General features: G+C 39.0%; 1 protein-coding gene and 1 long non-coding RNA gene across 2 annotated transcripts in view; one reads left to right on the top strand and one right to left on the bottom strand.

Moving 5' to 3' along the window:
• The window catches only part of RGS7BP (regulator of G protein signaling 7 binding protein), a 35,691-nt gene extending 25,681 nt beyond the window's left edge, over positions 1-10,010 (bottom strand). The window contains exons 1-2 of the mRNA XM_085042377.1: positions 9,401-10,010; positions 6,541-6,707 (exon numbers count right to left, since the gene is read on the bottom strand). Coding sequence (XP_084898503.1) covers positions 6,541-6,707; positions 9,401-9,559 — 326 coding nt within the window. The 5' untranslated portion in view covers positions 9,560-10,010. The remainder of the gene's footprint in view (positions 1-6,540; positions 6,708-9,400) is intronic.
• On the top strand, positions 8,892-20,395 carry LOC146424947 (uncharacterized). The gene is made up of 3 exons (XR_014846763.1): positions 8,892-9,365; positions 19,931-20,055; positions 20,359-20,395. It is a non-coding gene; the product is annotated as an uncharacterized LOC146424947 (long non-coding RNA).
• Positions 20,396-21,088: the final 693 nt, after the last annotated feature.

Raw genomic sequence — 21,088 nt, forward strand, 5'->3', positions numbered from 1 at the left:
CATCTGAAATTGTTACCAAAATATTCCATGTATACCAACTCCCATTAGTCAAAATGGGATTTGAGTCACTGGAACAGGTGTCTCTGATAAACAGTACTAAGCTTGCAGTCACTTCAGGACATAGAAATCAGTAAGGATATGCCAGCCAAACAAAGTAGAATAAACACTGTCAGAATTTGCTTCTAGAATCTGATGTGCTCAAAATTACAAGAAAATTTTAAGCATGTAAGAAAATTCCAGTAAAAGTTTACAGAAGCTGAATGTAAAAGTTGAGTGAAAATGAGACTTTATATGATAAGAAAATCCAGTAATGAACTTGCTCCACATCCTGAAAACCTCTTCTTTGGAAGGAGACAGACATCTCCCTGACTTGACTCATTTTGGATCATCACAGTTAAATCATCAGGACAATTTGCTAAGCAAAGTACTGTTAAATGATTGTAAGAATTGTGGGATCTGGCCTGCCACACTGAAACAACTTACTGAGATGCTTTTAGTATAGCCTCTGAGAGAGGTTTTATATTTCCAAGAGTTTTCTGAAGTGAATAATTTAAGTATTTTACACTTGACAGGATTTTTAAGGTCAGAGCTTTAAGCTGTTACTGTTTAAAACATCTGCAACATTTTAGCAAGAAACCACAAAACCTTGTGTGGATTCACAGGGCATTATGCCAGTGGTATTATCACGTTTAGATTCCTGCAGTGCGTATTGACTGCTTTCCTTGTTTTCTTACATATGATAACACTATTTTTCATATTTAACTATATTTTTAATCAGGCCACATTCTGGTTATCGTGGTGCAATCTCTGTGAAGCACTTACCTTAGTTCTTAACTTTCATCTGACAGTTGAAACAACACTATCAACTCTAACAGAGGTTGGACATAGCAGCAGTGCCTGTGATTCAGAACCTCATGATCAACATTATCACTCTCTCCACCTCTGACACATACACTTAGAGAAGTACCATGGCAGTGATTGAAAGGATGTCTAGGGAAGACAGAGATCTCTGTACATGCTGCTCGATTGGTATCTAGCTGGGGCACAGCTCTGGTTTGTTGCTCTATCTGCTGGCATAACATTGGTTTTGAATTACGATTATAAAAATTCTTCCCTGTTGAGCTAAGTGTTGCTCTGCTTTGTTTCTACTCAGCTAATACTGACTGCCAGCAGTGCTTTATTTAACAGCTGAAGTTAAACAGTTAAAATTATTTCTGTTGTGCCTGTCTTAATACAGCTCTCATTAACTTACAGGTCTGGAGATCCCTTTTTGCTTAATTTGTAACATATTACGAAGCACTTTTTTGTTTGCTTGAGTGCTTTAGAAAGCAGGTAATAATTTTGAAGGGTCATAATTCAGAGAAAATTCAGACAGCTCAGTAAAAAATTGGCCACCAATTGCCTGTCTGTAGACTGTTTTAAAACAGCCTTAGGAAATGATCTAATATTAATTAGCTCTGAGAAATTACCATTTAGTGCTTATTGAAAACATGAGAGTTCCCACTGTAGACTGCACAGAAAAACAAAAGTAGAAATTACATAAAATTAAAAACTTAAAGCAACACTACGACAATTTTTTGTGCGCAGGAATGCAATCAGGAAGTGATTTTTACATCACTTTCTAAACTTGTCTTGAATTTAGGGGAACTTAAATTAATAACTATTTTATAAAAGTAGAAGATGCACATGAATATCAAACAAAGAAACCTTGTCTTTAAATTTTCCCAAGGAGATTTATGATGATTTTGTCATAGGCTGAAAGGCACATCTAGAATTAATCTAGTTCAAGCCTCCTGCTCAAAGCACCTTCAGCTACAGCAGGCTGCTGAGGGCCATGACCAATTGAATTCTGAGTATCTGCAAAGACGGAGACTCCACAACCACTCAGAGCAGCTGTCCCAATATTACACTTGCTACACAGTAAAAAAAAAGAGTTTAAAAACTTTTATATTATTTTTTTTTAATTTCAATTTTTACCTGCTGTCCCATCATTGTATAGCACGGAGAATGGTCTGGCCGTGTCTCCCTTACACTATTCCATCAGGTATTTTTTATACTTATTGATAGTATCCCCCTCCAAGCCTTCTCTTCTCCAAGCTAAACAATCCCAGGTCTGCCAGCCTCTCCGTGCATGTGGGATGCTGCCTAATCATCTTTAAAGCAGTTGACTAGACCTGCTCTGACATGCCCTTTCCTCTTTTCTAATAGGGAGGCCACTGCTGGATCCAGTATTCCAGATATGGCTTCAACAGCCCTGAGCAGAAAGGAAGGATGAGCTCCATCGACCTGCTGGGAACATTTCCTAAAGTAGCACAAGAGGCTGCTGGCTCTCTTTGCACAAGGGCACAGTGCTGGCTCATGTTCAACTTGATGCTCACCAGAAAACCCCAGATCCTCCTGTACAGAGCTGCTGCCCTGGCCTGTACTGGTGTAGAGGTTTCTTCCTCCTTAGATTTTGGACTTTGCAATACGAGTCAGAAAAATAGAGAAAAATCACTTTCAAAGCTATGCTCACACAGATGTATATTGCCATGCACCCATGAGCTCCTCACACAGTTTTGTTTCATGCAAAAAAAGCCACTGCCAACATATATATCAGACTGTCACAGAGATACTGCCAGTTCTGGTTTCAGTGTGCCAAGTGCACACATTATGTAAGCATATCAAGTGCTCGAGAATATGTAAGGACATTTACAAACGTGTGTGCACAGTTGTGCAGACCTGTATCTTAAAATACAGTTCTGAGTTATCCTTCTGTTGACATCCCAGACTTAGTGGACTCCACATATAAAGACAGCTCCCTATCTGATGAATTCTAACAGATCACCACTCTATCATTCCATAAAGCAGACTCACATCCATAACAGGTTTGCATCTTTTTCACCTCATCTTCTTACTGTTGCTAGTATTTTTCCCTTCTTTTCCTTTGAAAAAAATCATGCTGACTCATTTTCTTGTTGCTGTACTTCCTCCTGTTTTCACGACGGCAACTAATAGAGCAAGGATGCACAATGTAAATAATTTGAGATATTTAATTTCTACTACATTACGGAGCAGAAAATGTGATGAAAGGACCAAACTTTACTCACCTTCTTCAGAAGACAGCTCATTAAAAATCACTAAGAACTTTTAGTATGAGAGCAGGAATTGACCTGAAGTCCTGAGAAAACGAATACTGAAAGATGGGTTTACTTTGATTTCCACTCCTAAAAGAACATTAACTAGAACAAGGATATTTCAATTTAGATTATTTTTATTTCTAATCATTATTCCCCTTTGCTAAAATTTCACTATATCTACGAGAAAAAGACATCAAAGCAAGTAAAGAAGAGGATATAATATCTATGAGGTCCTATTAAGTTGGAGACTTAATTTGAAGTTTCCTTTCTCAATATTTTTTTAGTAAATTGTTTTTTAAATACACCATAGTATAAAGATGTCCTTATTTATGCTCAGCATTTTTTGAGTAAAAGATCTTAGTATTTAGAGAAATCCTGAAGTCTTCTGTGAGAACTCATATTAGTCAGATACAGATTGTTCAGATGCAGCCTTTGCTTACTGATTGCTTGGTAGCAGCAAGTGCATGAGGGAAGGCATCATTCTATGCACCACCTGTTTTTTGTATCTTTGCTTATTTTTTATGAAATCTCTGCTACCAGCAGCCATCAGATTTGAGCTAGATGGGGTGATATGGTCTAATCCAGAGTGGACTTTATAAGGTTTTATATTTCCTTGCTACCTCATCATTTTTTCATCATCTCCTTTGTCTTTCTTTCTTTCAGTTTTTAAAAAATAAGTGGGACTTTCACTTCCTCTATTTCCACAGCTGAATCTGCGTTTGTTGGCATGTAAGTGTGTCCTTTTTCTACAGGTACACCTACAGCTTTCTCTTCTTGTCCACATTACAGCACTGTCCTACTCTGACGTCTGCCTAACATTCCAGAACAGATATGCCCATAACCAATGTATTTTTTTGTCCTCATGACTTCTATCCTGCTCAGTTCCTAATGCATTATCTCCATCTCAGCACTTGTTTCCCTTCCCACAATTTCCAGATTTCTTCCCAGAGTTGCCTTTCCCAGCACTAGAGGATTTAATCTTGTTTTTTTCCTTCCAAGTCTTTGTTCCTTTCCTCTTTGTTACCTTAGTATTGTAGAACAAGTGAATTAGGAAAGGAAATAATTGCCTCTTCTAATTGTCTAAGTCAGGAGTGCATTTAAGAGTCTCAAATGCACTACTGCCCATGGAAATTGGTCTAGGTGATCTCCAGATGATCTCCAGAGATCCCTTCCAACCCTAACAATTCTGTGATTCTGTGAAATCCCAATATTTTCAAACAGAAACAGCATAACATTAAGCTGTTTGCTAATTTTCCAAGGAAGACATCAACACAAACAAGATAAATTAACCAAGTATTCTCTTAGTGACAGCAACTTCTCAAAAGAAAGAGTGCCCTGCAACACATCAGTAAGATCACTTAGAGACTAACTGAACATTACTGATGGCCTTAATTAATAGAATGCTGCTCTCTCATGAATTGTTATAGTCCAGTAACATAAACACCTACTTACCATTATTCTCTCCAGGTGGAAAAGAAACACATTTCCTTTAAAAAGTTTTAGAAGACACAACTTGTTGTGTTACCCAGTGCAGTAGTATGCATTTTGAACAAAAGCAGTGAACAAAACAAGCCTTTGTTCCATCTGCTGACTAACAGTGGTTTCTGAGCAACACACTGCCCTCCTGACTACTCAATACTGAGGGTGATTTAATACATTCCTGTCCCTAAGCATTTTTCTTCCTGATACTTTTCTTCCTATCCAATTAGGTTCCTATTCCAGATCATATATATGCTCTACATATGCACTACATCAGTCTTCCTGCTGAAGTAAAGACTAAGTATCTGAGACTATTTATTACTCCTCTCCTTCTATTTCTTTTCCACCCTGAACCCCTGTTGTATCTTCATCTCCCTTCTTTCCTCACAAATACCAAAAAAGTTAATTTATCTCATATGGTTTTCTCAGCTACAGGAGGGTAAGGATGTGAAGCATCTTGTAAAATGTCTGTCAAACCTAACAAGTAATTTCCAGAGAGTTTCTAACACCTACCAGTTGTTATGGATATCACAGTATTATCACAGTTATTTAGAACAGTTTCAGATTAGCCAAATGTCAATCTCGCAGCAACTGCACAACCTTCAGGACATCTTTGTGTATATGACAAACTTCCAACTGTCAAATGATCGCTTAAAAGAACTCTGTACTTTCTAAATGAGCACTTATCAATTGTTTTCTTTATGAGGGAAAATACTTAATAGTTACAAGACAGGTTCAGCTACTCAAATGTATTGTTTTGGTTTATGTTAGTTTTTCTTTTGAGTCTGAAAGCACACAAGATATATTTATTTCACTACTGTTTGTTTTCACATTTTCAGTGTAGCTGTTAAAAAGAACTACATCTATTTGCTGGTGTTTTTTAAAAAAATTCCCACTGACTGTAGTATTTTAAAAGCATGTATCTTGAAGAACAAATGAGAGGTCACAAAAACACCTTAACTGACTGCGCAAAATCCTACTTGAAAATGGTGACAATTCTACTAAAACATCCAACCCGTGTCTTCTTCTGTGTGGTTTGTTAGTGTGGACTCCCCTTATATACTAAGCCAGATTTCTCATATATATTAAAGTGATGAAAGAAATTCAATGGGGACTAGGCAGAGCTGCAAAAAATGAAAGGGTTTTTTTCTCCAGTGGTGCACAATGGCTTATGGTAGATAAGACAGATGCAGAAAGTGTTAACAGAGAGACATGACTCAGGGGGTACATGTATATGTACAAATGCCCCAGTCACCATACTGTGAAGAACCCACATGGAATTAGCAGCACGAATTCTCATTTTTTAGGAAAAAGCTATTTATGCTGGTTGATCTTGTACTGATGCATAGTCTCAAGTATGTGATAATACATTCTGTCTCCATGGAAAGGAATGTAAATAAAGTAATACCAAGGAATAAATTAAAACATTATATGCTGGCAAAGCTTCCATTCTTATTTCAACACAAACAAGGGTTTAAAAACATGTAGAATGTAAACACAAGTTTTCAGCCTAGTATTTGTATTCCACTCACTCAATTTTTACCTAATTTTGGTTTAATTTTGTTGAGGCTCTAGTTAAACAGAGCTAGTCACCTCTTAACTATGCAATTGGGCATACTCAATGAAAGACTGGGCAGAACGCCCTATTTCACCCTTGAAGGGCATGGCTTCTCCCTCAATCTGTTGTGATACACAGTAAAATCCTGTTTGTGTTGCATAAAAGCATCCAGTGAAATCAGGATACCCTCTTGGTAAGAAGACCAGCATTTGCTCCAAATTGTACTATGATAAGGATATGAGCATTCTGTATAATTTGTGGTCGTACACCTCTATGCCTAAAACAGAAACAAGTTAATGCCTTTCCTGAAAGTTTCCATAATGTAGTATTTAACAAAGATTTGACCATGAGTATGGCTTTAATTAAACGTAAGTTGCCTCCTACCCAGAAATTGCTGATAGTTTTTGATGAGCCTGATAAGCCATCTCACATCCTCGGGTTCGAGTTTTGTGCAATTCCGCATGCAGAGACGGACAGGTGACAGAGACATCCCCAATGGAAATTACCAGCTCCCGATAGAGAGCCACCTGGGTATTGAAATCCTGGACAAGCTGAAAAACAAAGACAATTTACATACGTGAGCATTTTGAACTACATTGGTAAAAACAATCCAGTTTTTTAAAAACATGCCCAATCTAGGGCTGCTGACAATTTCATAGCACACAGGATCAAGAGCCCATGGTTCAGTAAATGACTAGAGCCTCCGTGGCAGCTGCTTATTCTGTGAGCTATAAATGTTCATCTATAGGAAAGTAGTGTTTCTGCTTTTAATATCTGAAAATGTCTGAGTTATTAGTATTAAATATTAAGCATACCAAAAAACATCTGTTTTACTATTAGCATGAGGTTATTTTTTGCTATCATAAAAGACGAAAATAATTCCAGAAATTATTGCCTTTGCTCCTCCTGCTTCCTGATTAACAGCACATTCAGGGACTGGAATGTAGCATTTGCTTTTAAATTGGCAATTTTGCTAATTTATTTTGTAATGATTTCTGTTCTGTTGCTTTCCTTCAACCCACGTTTCAGACTTAAAACTGATCTGCTGTTACTGGCTGAGAAGATGAACCAGATAGGCACTGTTGTGTTACAATTCCAGAAAACACCTTTTCTAAAGTGCGTGTGGGGAAAAAGAAACAAAGGAGTAAATAAACACTACAATCTTTACAGAAATCCAATATCTAGAAGATACATACGGATGTCATTGAATAAATGGGTAATTTCACAGTGATGGAAAGATCATTATTGTTTAGTTCCACTAATCACATACATGGAATTATATTTTAAGGAAATGAAGCATTTGCTGTCTTCTGAAAGAAGGCACATAAGACCATTTGCTCCACATGGTGGCGGGGGCGGAAGGATTCGAGTAATAGAACAGAATATTTATTTATCCGTGTTTTGACCTCAATTTCCAAACTACATAAAAACAGAGAAGAGTAATTGCTCATAATTCTGCAGTTATCATTACCACCAGAAGTTCAATACACCCCAACATAAAAACATGCTAAGAACCTGGAGTCTATCAGAGCTACCAATTTTTAAAGTCAAGCCCTCAAATTCTCCTGCTCAGGAAATAAATTAGATCCTTCTGCAGTATTACATTCATTCCCTTCATGCATCCCACTGCAATTAACTGTAGAGCTGAGAACTGATATTGGAAATAGTTTTGGCCATGCTTTCTTAAATTTCATTTTAAGAATAGCAAATAGGTTTCTCTGCTTCAGGAGCAGCAAATCAACCCAAGTGCATTTCAGTACATCTGCACCCTCCCACACCCAGATCCCAAACAAATCCAAAAGCACACCAAACGAAGCCCTAGGCACAATATTTGCTAAACAGGTCTTCAAGTCTTATCATTCTGTAGTTTAAGAGAACACATGAAGGCAGTGCAGAGGCAAAAAAGTATACTATGTTGTGTCACAGTGTGATTATTCTGCATTAGGAAAAAGAGAAAATCGTTGCATCCTGCAACTGGTAGCTGGTTGCACCAGACACATTTTAACACTTCTCACCTGACATCCCTTGTCTAAACAGACTCATTCAGCCACCTCAGCACTGCCCAGGAAAACAAAACCACACAGATGTTGCTGAATTGAGACAGAGAAGAAGAAGAAGAGAAAACACACTGATTTTACCTCTTGAATCTTACTGCAACTTGACAACCCATCTGTAAAATGTATTTTATTTCTAATCATTCAGTTCTACAAACTTCTAAGTAACCACATTATGCTGTTGGGAACGAGAATAAAGGCACAACCCAGTAAGATCCACTTGTTGGGTATATTTATAGAGCTACTGTGGCAGCTTTTGTTCCTCCGTGCACTGGGAATTGCTCCCAATTTTGAAGTATCAGAGTGGATAATCTGCCAGCATATTTTTCAGCACCAGAGGAAAAGAAATTGCCAGGATCCAGCAGAAAAGACAGCAGCTCCATTTCCAATGCTACTGGACAGAGCTTTAGCAAGGTACAGATTTGTCAAGAAAAGGAGAAGCAACTTCATTTTTTTCCCTAGATCTGTCACTGGCTAGAGGGGACTCTTTTTAAAGTCAGGCTGACTGCAGCTCAAGGAGCCTGAAAGGGGGCATATGGCGTTGATTTGGAGGAAGGTGTCAGGATGCAAGTATTTTGAACATGACTGGGGAAAAATCTCACACCATAATATGACAGTCCAAAAATAACACGGATGCAGGGTGTTTCACCTGAGGGTTTACAATTGCAACCAACTACTCCGAGAAGACTGGTAACAGGTACATATATATCAAGGACAGAATTTCAGGGACTCTAATTCTGAATCCCTTTTTAGAAGGATTTTAGGGCAAGAGTGTGGTTGCTGCACAAGAAAGCAAGCAGACAGTGCAGTGATTCATTGGAGGCAACTATTTACCCATTCAGGCTTCAGCGAGCGCAAGTCTGGGGACAGATTTTGACCGATCTACCACAAAGCAACTCCAGCTGGTTTGCGGTGCGTTCTGAGCGCGGACTGTGCTCTCGCAGGATGCCAGGCGCCCGGCTCCGCTCGCTGTCCCGCAAAGGGCCCCGCAGCTCTTCCCTCCCGGCTCCCGCCGTGGCACCGCCGCCAGTCGGGGTGCAGGGCAGCACCCCGGCGGGGACTGCGGGTTTGAAACAGTGCAACTGCACGTGATGGGAATAGTCAAGGTGGCGGGAAGAGCGGCACCGCCGCCAGCGCCGGGAGAGCTCGGAAAAGGTAAAAAGTATGGCAAGCCCGCCCGCGGTACCCACCATCTTACAGTCGTCCAGGGTTTTCTGGGTCTGGTAGGCGCTATCGGAGCCGCTGCCCCGGCGTTCGCTGTCGCGGCCGTGCGGCGAGGTCCTGCTGCCCTGGAAGATGGAGGCGGCGGAGCGGGGGCGCTTCCTGCGCCCGCTCGGTGCAGCGCTCATGCACACGCATCCGCCGCGCGGAGCCGCCCGCGGGCGCGGGCAGCGCCTTCCCCGCCGCCGCCGCCCCGGGCACGGGAGCGGGCCCGCGCCACTCGTCGCCTCGGCCGGGCCGGAGCCGCGCCGCTCACGGCAGCGAGCGCGGCCGCTGTGGGCGATAGCCTGGCGCTTGCGGGAGAGCCCGGGGAGCGCCCTGCAGCATCGCCTCCGCTACCGCGCGGAGAGGCGGAGGGGCTGGCGCCTGCCCTCCTTCAGCAGCATGTCAGTCCCCGCGGAACCGCCCCGCCGGTGGCATGCTCCGCCGTCCTCCTTCGCGCAGCCGGCGGGGGGGCGAGCGCGGCAGTGCCGGGCGGGGAAGGGCTCCCATGCAGCGCCCAGCGCTCCCGGCGGGGAAGCCCGACCCGCCGCGTGTGGCCGGGCGCCCGCCGGGAGCGGCGCGGAGGGTCCGGAGGGGCTGGCGCCGTCAGCAGCACCGCCCCGCGGGGAGGGAGCGCCGCGCCCGCGCTCGCCGCGCCCCCAGCCCGCCCGCAGCGTGAGGGGGCCGCGCCAGCGCCGGGCCGGGCCGGGCCCAGCGCGGGGAGCAGCGACCCGCCGGGAGCCGCACCGCCCTGCCCTCCCCGTGTTTGCCCAAGTTCGCTCCGGTCCTCAAGAGTCGTGCTTAGGCATGGCTTTTTTATTTAACAGATACTTGGTTCACTGCTCAAATTTTATCAAACTTAATCAAATATTAGAGTTTCCCAAAGAGGGAAAGCCTTATGAGGAACAGCTTAGGTCAATGGTTTGTTTAGCCAGGAGAAGAAGAGACTGAGGGGAGACCTCATTGTGGCCTTCATCATTCTCATGAGGGGAAGCAAAGGGGTAGGTGCTAACCCCTTCAGTCTCACAGCCATTGCCAGGGCTCAAGGAAATGGCATGAAACTAAGTCAGGGGAGGTTTTAGGTTGGATATCAGAAAAGGTTTCCACCCAGAGGGTGGTCGGGCACTGGAACAGGCTACGCAGGGCAGTGGTCACAGCACCAGCCTGACAGAGCTCAAGAAGTTGAGCTCACCACAACACTCCCATTTATGTGGTGGGGTTCTTGGGGCGCTCTGCACAGGAGCTGGATTCCGTGGTCCTGATGGGTCCCTTCCAACTCAGCATGTTCTATGACGCTATGACTTTTTCTGTCTCTACAAAACTTCATATTTGGGGGCTCTAAAAAAATGTTTGGTGTGTGTGATGCAACAAGATTGTATTTGTCAATCAAACAGATTAACAATAGGAAAGATTAAATAATAATTGAGTGGAGAAACAGTTTCCTCTGCACACCAGCACCACAGTGCAGCTGCAGTTCACCATGCTGGAACTCACACTCAGCCCAGGCCTTGGACACCAACCCCTCCAATACAGAGGGCTGCGGAGCTGTGCTCGCTCTGTGTTTGCAGCTCCCTTCCCAAGGCCTGGTGGGGACCACACTGCCCTGGCATGAGCTGTGGCCTGAGCTAGCTTCAGCTTCTGATGGTCTTGTTCCTTTCTGTAGCCAGGGACCCATGGCTGTTTAGCTCACTTCTGATGTAATTGTATTTATTCAGGCCATTAGATAAGAGCATTTTTGTGTTTTGGTAATGTTCTTGAATCCAAAGCAACATGAAACATCACCTACAATAACCTAATCTTGCTGAGGAGCTTGAATATGCCAGCAATGGCACTCTGGCAGGTTGAGGGACTCTTTTCAGGCTGTGCTGACAACGTGATAACCACCTTAGTCTGGACATGGCCTGTTAATCTGCTTCAAAACTCTTTTTTAGACTTTTCCTGCTGTTTTCACAGAAGTGTAAGCTGCTGGATGCATGGTTGTATGGATGAATTTGCAGCACTTGCAAGCGCTGTTGTTACATTAGTTAAAACTAAAATGACCTTGTAATTGTAACCGTACCTTTCTAAGCATACTACTAGATTTTCAGCATTCAAAGCAGCAAAAACTTGTCGTTTGCAAGTCCTGTTTTAAGGACATCACTTTTTTTTCATTGTTAACTTAATTCTTTTACAGGAAACAAATGCATGAGCATAAGCTTTGAGCCAGGGCATCATATTGCTACAATATACAGAAAATTTTCTAATGACAAGAAAAGTATTTTTAATATTCGGAAAAAGCAAAATGAACACATCCTCTCCTCACATCTATATAAGTAAGAAGATATATATATTTGTAAAGGGAAAATAAAATATAATAATATGCCATACCAGTGCTAGTGTTTTATTTGTTGTTCAAGGATCATTTTAGTCAAATATTGTAGTCTTATTTCAGAGTCTTTCTAGTCTTATTAAGAGCCATTGCAATAGCAGTAATGAAATAATGCTAATCCTTAACCAAATAACAATAACAATAAATCTACCAAAGAGTGCAGCACATTTGCTTTTACATTACCTGTCTTGGCTGAAGCTCTGCTCACTTGAAGTCAGCACCAAAGTCCCACTGGCTTTTAAGAAAGATTATAATTTAGCTCCTGGTGATATATCTACCCTGTATAAAGCTGAGTCACAGCTGAGTTTTGTCCATCAGCCAACAACTGGAACGATTTTGAAGTTCTAGTGACTTACTTCACTTCTAATTGTGTATTCAATATGTCCACATTTGGAAGTGGATATGGTGTTGCTTTCTGTAACTGGTAAGACGGCATGTTTTCATAATTGTTCTGGCTGACCTCTGAAATCATCATGGAACATTGTGAATTTGATGGCACTTCATCAGCGTAACCCAGAGTTATGTTGGAGAAACAGGACTGACAGGTATTGACTCAGTCTGGAATGCATAAGGAACAATGATTTTTGTAGGCATCCCAGGAACATGGATAGTGTAAAGAGCTCCAAGCCACCAAACGCTGTTGCAGGTGGGCAGTGGAAGCAACTAGACTCAGTCTGAAAATATGTATCACCAGGAAACAAAATGCTCTCTCTTGAAAGCAGAGGTATATATGTTGAAAACTTTCCTGGGGAGAGACATGATTCTATCTTCTTGCCTGAACTAGTGTTTCTGTCAACTTTTCCTTATTCTAGCTTCAGCTTCTGGTGTTTAATGGATTGCAGGATTCAGGGGCTTGTTGCTCCCATCCTCTCAAGACCATGGGCAGGTGACCTTGAGATAAGTTCAGAGAGTACATGGCCTGTTACAATCAAATTCTTTGCAGCTCTACAACTCATAATGAACTAAAAGTATATATGTGTGGGCTTTCCTCTGCCTAGCCTGTATGGTAATTCTAAAAAATTAACTGAGATGAACTTTTTTTTTACTTGTAAGTTTCTGTTGTTCCATTTTGTTGTAATCTTTGTCTAATGCATTTATTGCTCTGGTTATTGGCTTTTAATGACATTTCCCACGGGTGTGTAGAATGTAATGGACTACATAAGTTATGAGAGACTGACTATCTGAGAAATGTGAATAGATATCTTTGTACGAAAAAAAAGGTGAAAGAGATGTAAAATTTAGGAGGAAAAAAAGCCATTTCTCTAGAAACAGATACATAGAGAAAAGAGGAAACCAAGAAGCAGGTGCTGAAGAAAATAAAGTATTTCTGCTTGATCTTCTTAAGATAGAAAAATAAACTATAAGTTTAAAAGTTAAGTTGAAAATGAAAACAATAACAATACAGACCTTTTCACTTTTCTTTAAAATATATATTTTCAAAATAAATTGAAGTGACTGTCTTTTGAAGTATGGTACATTTTAAACAGAGCCCAGATTTATTCCCTGAAAATGCGAGGTCATATCAGTGTCTGGAGGTAAAGTACGTGAATTTGTACCAGGCTTCCTGTGAAGTAAAACTATTTAACTATCACAAATAACAATGAAATAATGCATTTGAAAATCACATTTTCAATGGCCACTTCTTTTTCATAAATCATTTTGTACAGGTTGGGAAGTTAGGGAAAAGAGTGCCACAAGAGGGACTATTCTATGCTGATTCCATAAAGAAGTCTTTTATGTATCCAAAGTGTCAGTCTTTCTGACTTCAGAGATCCTCCAGCAGAGACAGATCCCAGCACCCTTTCTCTTCAGCCTGTGCTCAGTTCAACACTTACTAAGTAAAATTATTTTGCAGTAAAGATTATATACATTAGAGTCTTTTAAGTGTATACCAGTCTAATACCAAGATATAAAAAAATACCATATTCAATTTCTTTAGAAATGAGCGGTTTTTACCCCAGGTATATTTTGAATGTCTAAAACCAGTTTATATAGATAGTCTTCAAATCAAAGAAACATATCTGTGCTGGGAAATTTATAGTCACAGTTCCACAAACCCAGGCAGTCCATCAGTTGAGCTTGTAAAAAAGAAAGGAACACTTTCCTAAGCTCTTTTGTCTTAGAAGTCTTGATAATTTCCGAGTTCACTTAGAAATCTAATGTCCATGCAGTGTATTAGCAGTGGAGATGCTGAGGAAGAGGCTTACTTTGCTTGCTGTCAAGTTTTTTAAAAATGTAATCACTAGGGAGACTGTCACTGTCAGTCCAGTACAGGCATGTTGCTCTGGTTAGGAATGCATGAAACAACACGCTTAAGCTAGCAAAAATGTAAAAATGGCTAAGTCTGCTTTACTTGCCTTCTCTGTAAGTGCTGCAAAAGATTGTTTGTGACATATAAGTCATGTCTTGAGGATTCTAGAAATTATTGTGGTAAGACGTTTGGCACTTAATAACTATTGCATTCTTTAAATCAGAGACTGAAAGAAATTCTAAATCAGATAATCCAGATGTTCCCACCTTATCTATTTGTTTTACCACATATATTTACATATGTAATTTTAGCATGAAGTTATGGAGAAATACCTCTGGGAGCAATCAGGTAGCTAGCTAACTAAATTTATCAAATTTAGCTGCATTTGCTGAAACAATATAGGATATAATGACAAGGAAATTTAAGAAAATGGCCCATAGAACCAGATACTTTTTGCTTTCACCTCTCTATATTTTTTTAAGCACAGTATCATCACATCAGCACTTCTGTTACTGAGGGGAAAAAAGCCTACTTTTAAAAACCAAATATTAGCACAGCAAATCTTCAAAATGCAGAAATTAAGAATTATTTCTGAAATGAACAAGGCTAAGGTGAGTTTCTCATTATAAAAGTATGAAAGTGAATGATTTACTTTTAGCTGTAGTGTAGTCAATGCCATTGAGAATGATTGCAATAAATTAATATAATTTTCCCTTAATATTACATATTTTTAAATTATCATAGAAAATCTGGCAAAAACCAAAGCCACCCAAGAAATGGAAGATAAAAGAGACCACTGACAAATCTTCCTGTAAAAGTCTGTAACAAGGCCAAGAAAAATTACCTTTAATGTCATAAAACACAAAGCCTGAAATTATTAAAAAATATGTATAACTAACACTTAAAAGCTAAGTTTTATGATATTATTAAAATTCCTTATGAGCCACAAGTCTCATGATAAATTTAATAAAAGACTGCAGAATAAAATATTTGAATAAATTCTTATAAATCTGTACATTATTAATTGGCTGGTGAAGATTAAACTCTCAAAGTAAGAGATTGCTGTTATTAAAGAAAAATGGGAAGACATATGAAAATGAAAACACTATGGATTTGTGAGGAGTTGTTAGAGAGGACTAAGAGAATAGAGCTGTAGCCAAATGGATGTTTAAGTAATTAAAGTCTTTAGATGTATCGGTGCTCTGCTACTTAGAAAATGCAGTGTTTGGCATATTGTGGTTTAGAGAGTGCTTGATGGATGCATAAGAGAAATATGTGGGGTTTGTGTTTTTATATTAAATGTATAATCTGCAGTAATTTATGCATTCAGGGAACATATACTTAATTCAAAAAACCGATTATGGTCTTTTGAGAATCTTGAGAGTAAAGCATAAATACCAAACCCAAGTAGTCTTCATCCTGCTTATGGCTACAGGAAAAAAGCCTGGACCAGCACAAAAGCCCTCTACTACATCTTCAGAAACATTTTAAAAAGTTGTGGTCTTTATGAAAGTGGAAGAGATGGCAAAATTTGCACTCATTGTCACTACAGAACATGGCTTTTCTGTAGTGGTTACTACAAATAAAAGGGCTATACAAAATCTCTGGTTTATTCAGTATAAGACAGGGTTTGTCACTGTCTTGTACTGCCTCCTGGTCATGCAGCCCTGGTGCCCAGGAGTGGAACAGCAAGCAGCACGAACTATGCCAGCAAGAGGAATCTTGCTGGTAGGCTACATGTTTGCACTTTAAAAATAAATAGTATTTTTATCAAATTTTTACTGTTTTCTTTCAAGATTTTTAAAAGCAAAAGTCAAAATTTTAGGAAAGACAAATATTTTCAGATGACAAATGTAAGTAAAGGATAGTGAAACTTTGCTACTGTATCTAATGTAAATATAGTACAAGAATGATACTATTACAAGGAATCATCTAAACGTATGTCTCAGAGCAAGTGACCCAGTGAAAGTCTGGAAACTAAACGAGGCTGGACACTCAGCCTTAGTAATTTCGACAAATTTCTCTTTATGTTGTAAGAAGATGAGGACACAACTCAGAATAAGTAAAGTCATTGGAATCAGCAGTGCTCTGAAATCTCTTCTATTTTCCATCTGAAATTGGCCTTTGTGAAACAGCCTTTACTGTCCATTTGGTACCTCCACTCCTCTGCCCTCCCTCATAAGCATTCACTAGCTACGTGTTAGAGGTTTCATAGCCCTACAAAGTAACTTTTTACATCAATTTCAGTTACTCTGTTGTGTCTGTTAACTGGTTGGAAGAGATTTTTGAAGTATCATTACTCCACTTTGGCATTAATGTCTTATTGAAATGAACAGAAATGGATCACATCCTGTTAAGAACTATCATCTGGACTGTTATATTGCAGGTTAAAAACACACTTGAAAGATTATTTTAATAGCCACATTTTCATAATTTGTTTTAATGAAAGCTTAAATCTCATGGGAAATTGTGTGGTTTCCATGTAAGTGTCGTTACAGCACACCACCATGACTTAATCTGGTACACAGTAAGTGCAGCAGAGTTCATTTTCACATGAAAAAGCTGTTTGGGTTGAATCAAATGATCCGTGGCTATTCCAGGGGGAAAGCTGAACTCTTATTTTGCCTTACAATATTTTTGGCCTTGTTACTCTGAGTGACTGCACTGAAATAAAGACATTCTTGATAGAAATATATACTGCAAAATGCCTTTGTTGTACTTTATTGTACTTTGTTGTACTTTGTTTCACTCGTCGTTAATCAGTCATCAACCTTCTTTCACTAAGCTCAACCTACTAAATTCACTTTTGGTTTTTTTTGATTCATGGGCAAAATTTTCAACTGGCAAAATGAAATCTGTAACTGTTCTTGATGAAAGCTGTGTAATTCTGAGAATCCAGCTCGGCATTGTGATGTACAAGGACAGTAATGAGGACCTTCCATTTTTGTTTGCCTAACCTTTAAATATTGCATTATTCTATCAAAAATCTAGAAAAAGTTTGAGAGACAGTGATGGTGTTTCCTGGTGTTATTCCAATGACATTCAATTAAGGCAGGGACAGTTTTAAGGAAAACTAGAACTGAATAAACTAGGGAATTTCAGAAAAATAGAATATGAAAATTAAAACAAAACAAAAAACCCAAACTGAAACCCCCCCAACCAACCAAAAAACCCCAAACCAACAACAAAAAAACCCCAACCCAATCCAAAACAAATGAAACAATCCAAACCATATCATCCATGTGGAAGCAAATGAAAGATTCCCTCCATGCCCCTCTCTGCATCATTTTAGAATGGTGGAGTGGTGGCTTCTCAGAAGATACTCTCCAGAATGTCCAGTTTTGTTTCTTCATTATATACACAATTCTTTACTGAGTTGAAGATTGTTTTAATTTTACCTGTTTGCCTGTGAAGAAAGCTTGGTAATCGTTACTGTGGCGTGGGTGTGCTGGTGAAGGCTTCCAGTTTTACCTTTTTGAATGGTTATTGAAGTGTGGAGAAATTCATAATGAGAGAAGTGTTCTGCTCTGCTTAGAACCTGAGAAATATCGGGATAAAGGCTCTGCCTGGCAACATCCTTCTCCTCTAATTCTTCCTCCTCCTTTCTTCTTTGCAGGTGACAGAAATAAGAAGAACCCTTTCTAATAATTCTTCCTTGAGCATTGTATGATAATGAAATAAACACCCCTGTTAAAGTAAAAAAAAATTATTAAACACAGTTATGAATTTGGAAGAGGTAGGGTTTAGGGAGACCTACTCACTAGGAGCAATGTTTCTAACAACATATTTCAAAGGAGAAAAAAGAAAAAGCAAAGCATCTTAAGTTTTAATGAATCTTCCTTAGATTGAGAAAAGGACATAGTATGTGGGAGGACCTGAAGAGATTCAGAAAGATATAGCACATGCTTTTCTTGAAATGTGGTTTTAAAACCCTGAAAAGGCTGTTGTGCTGTCAGTAAAGAGCTAAAGATCTGAGAATGTATGACTATTCTCCTAAAAATACAGGACCAAATTCTGTAGAGGCAAAGAAATAACTGCTTGGTGTCAATGCTATTTTATGGACTTGTATTTTTTTCTTGTCTTTTTTTTTTCTTTTTTCTGTTCTTTTTAACTTTGTGCTATTGTTTCTTTGATTTACATTCTTCACAGTTTATGTAATAGATTTTTAATTGGCTGGTTTTAATCTTCTGTTTGTTCTTCTAGTCCCATACTATCCTTCTTTTCTATGTTTTGTACTTATTTTTCCAATTTTGTTTCTCATTCATTTCTCTGTTGTCCACACCTGCATTTGTTTTTTTTGTGTGATCAAAGAACAATTTTGTATTTTGATCTTTTAATTGACAAGTGAAAAGATAATTTTGAGATTTGTATGTCAGACCTCCAAATATGAGCAAAATTTGAAGCTTACCCTACATAGGTTAAAACTTATGATTAGAGAGGTAAATTTATTATACAAATGAACTTTAAAAATTACATAAAAATTCACACATAGACACAGACTACAGTACACAACAGACTTATAGGGACAGAACCCTAGTCCTGTCATAGTTCACCCCAAGTAACCACAGGGGAGTGGAGAAATCCTGTGAAATATATATGTTACATATAGGGTATATATACTATAGATTAATATTTGCCTGTATAGCATTTCTTGCCCTTGTCTCTTGGGAGGGCTACAGTTAAGGGAGAAGAAAATAGTTGAACAGCAGCAACATATGTAATCAATGAGTTACTCTTAACATAGAGCTAACATGAATGGGGTTCAGCAGAAGCCTGCTGAGGGTCCAGCGCTCACTGTTTGGTGTTTTCCATGCTCCCCAGATGGTGCTATTTGGAATATACTTATTAATGTACATGGCACTAATGTGAAAGGGACAGCTGTTGGAACTCAGCTGAGAATTCATTGTGATCCCGACAAATTGAAGATACCTTCTTTCACTACGTGAAATCTTGTAAGGAAATGTGTAAGATACTGCAGTTTGGTAGAAATTATCCACCATGGGATAGGTAAAGCCCTGCAGAAAAAGAGCAAGTTCATATTTTGCCTGTAGCCTTTTCCCCCCTTCTCCTCCTTTTCAGAGAACACCTGCTATTCACATTTGACAGAGAATGTAATGTTCATCTGTTTTCTTTGTAAATATTTTCAGTTATTTTGAGGAAATGCCAAATGAAATTTTTACCAAAACATCAATCAAAATGAGGCTACAAGTATGGATAAGCAGCATGAAGAGTATGACAAAAGGGTTTTGTTTGTTTTTTTGTTTGTTTGTTTGTTTTGTTTTGTTTTGTTTTCTTGTAGACTTGCAACAGATATAAAAAATTTGATTCCCTGAATCCACTTACTGGTTTGAGAGGAGATTGCTTAAATCCATTTTGTGTGTAGCAATAGCACGCAATTCCTGCAGATGTGCTGCCCATTTGTGGTCTTTAGTAAGGAAATATAAATTGAATTTCATAATACCTGTGGTTTGTTGGTTTATTCCAGTTGTGTGGCTTCATCTGTGGCTGATTGTAAGTTTTCTCAGACATAATCTTACATTCCTACCTGTAATGCAGCTTGTGGTATTTTCATTGTCAATGCAGCCTAAGTACTTCATGGGATGGGCAGAAAGATATTGGTTAGATCTAGTGGCCTCAGAATAGCCCTTGTCACAGCAGGACAAGCATTCAATTTGTATAGTGGCTGCACCTTGGTAGCTCTTCCAGTCCCCAGGAGCCATTATTTCAGGGAAGAAGTAAATCCAAGACCATTTAAATCCATGTAAGATTTTTGGGTTGGCCTACAATTTGCACTGAAATTAACAGGCAGACCATATAAAGTGTGCTTTTGTAAAGACATATTTTTTAATAAAAAGAGTAATTGACTCTTACTTGAAACAAACTTTATTTTTATTGCAGGCAGAAACTGTTCCAATTCCCAAATGACACTGTGACAAATAGGAGACAAAAGAACTGACTATTGAGAACAGCACTGCAGTAACCCAGGAGATGACAAAGCACAAGTTTGTTTGGCAACTACATATGTAAGTAAAGCGAAGGCCCTTTAGGGTTGTTAAACATACAAGACTTCTTATGATCCAAAACAGAAAAGCAAAAATATGTCAAGTATTTATCTTACTGTATTTTCTGTTTGTTTTGATTTGTGTTTCCAAACATATGTGTCCATTCAGCTATGGATTTAGTTGGGTGTAAGGATGACATTTAGTCATTTTTCAGTTCCTACTATTTTTGCTTACTCTTTTGCAAAACTCAGAGGCTAGTTAATTTTTAGGAAGTAAATTTAATTCCTCACAATAAATTTTGTTTTCTGCTCTTGTTTTACAAAGTGTCACACATAAAAACATCATATTTTTCAAAGAAAGGTACTGTAAGTGGTTGTTGTATCCATAAAAATCTGCCTGTGCACTTACTGTTCACGTTCATATTAAATAGTTCTTCTGCTAATATTAGTACTGTTTAAAGTTTAATAACTGTGTTGGATTTTTGTCCTTAGCAATCATGTCCTCTAATGAAGCAGCTTAGCACCCAGAACCCTCTAGGATAATTCACTGAAAATGGAGCATTTCAGATACTGCACCAGACTCCAGTAACTGGTCTGAAAGGCTACTAAATGCTGCTTTGTGGAGGATTCTGCAACATACACAGATTTGAGAATACTGTGGCCAGTATTTCTTATGCCTACTGTTGTACTGTTTTATGGCTTTTTTTGTAAGCTACTGAAAATTATTTTTTCTCTCCACATTATTGAATGTTTGGTGCAGAAAGTAGTACCTTACTAAGCTGAGACTTTGTTTTATCTTGGTCTTCTGTCTGAACACTAAATATATTTTTTTTCCTTCTTAAGAAAAAAATGCTCCCATAAGGATGATTTAGGATTGTTTTAACTTAGACACCTTGTGAATTAGAATTGATACACCAGTGTCCTTTACAGTTGTGTATCTAGAATAGCTTAAGAAAAAAATTAAATTGATTCAGCTTTTCTTGTTGTAATGGATAGATAAAACTTCCCTATTAAGCCTATATTAAGGACAAGGTTAAATGTATTTTTCCTCAATC

The sequence above is a fragment of the Lichenostomus cassidix genome, chromosome Z (assembly GCF_008360975.1).
Source record: "Lichenostomus cassidix isolate B80296 chromosome Z, HeHo_3.0, whole genome shotgun sequence".
NCBI classification, from domain to species: Eukaryota; Metazoa; Chordata; class Aves; order Passeriformes; family Meliphagidae; genus Lichenostomus; species Lichenostomus cassidix.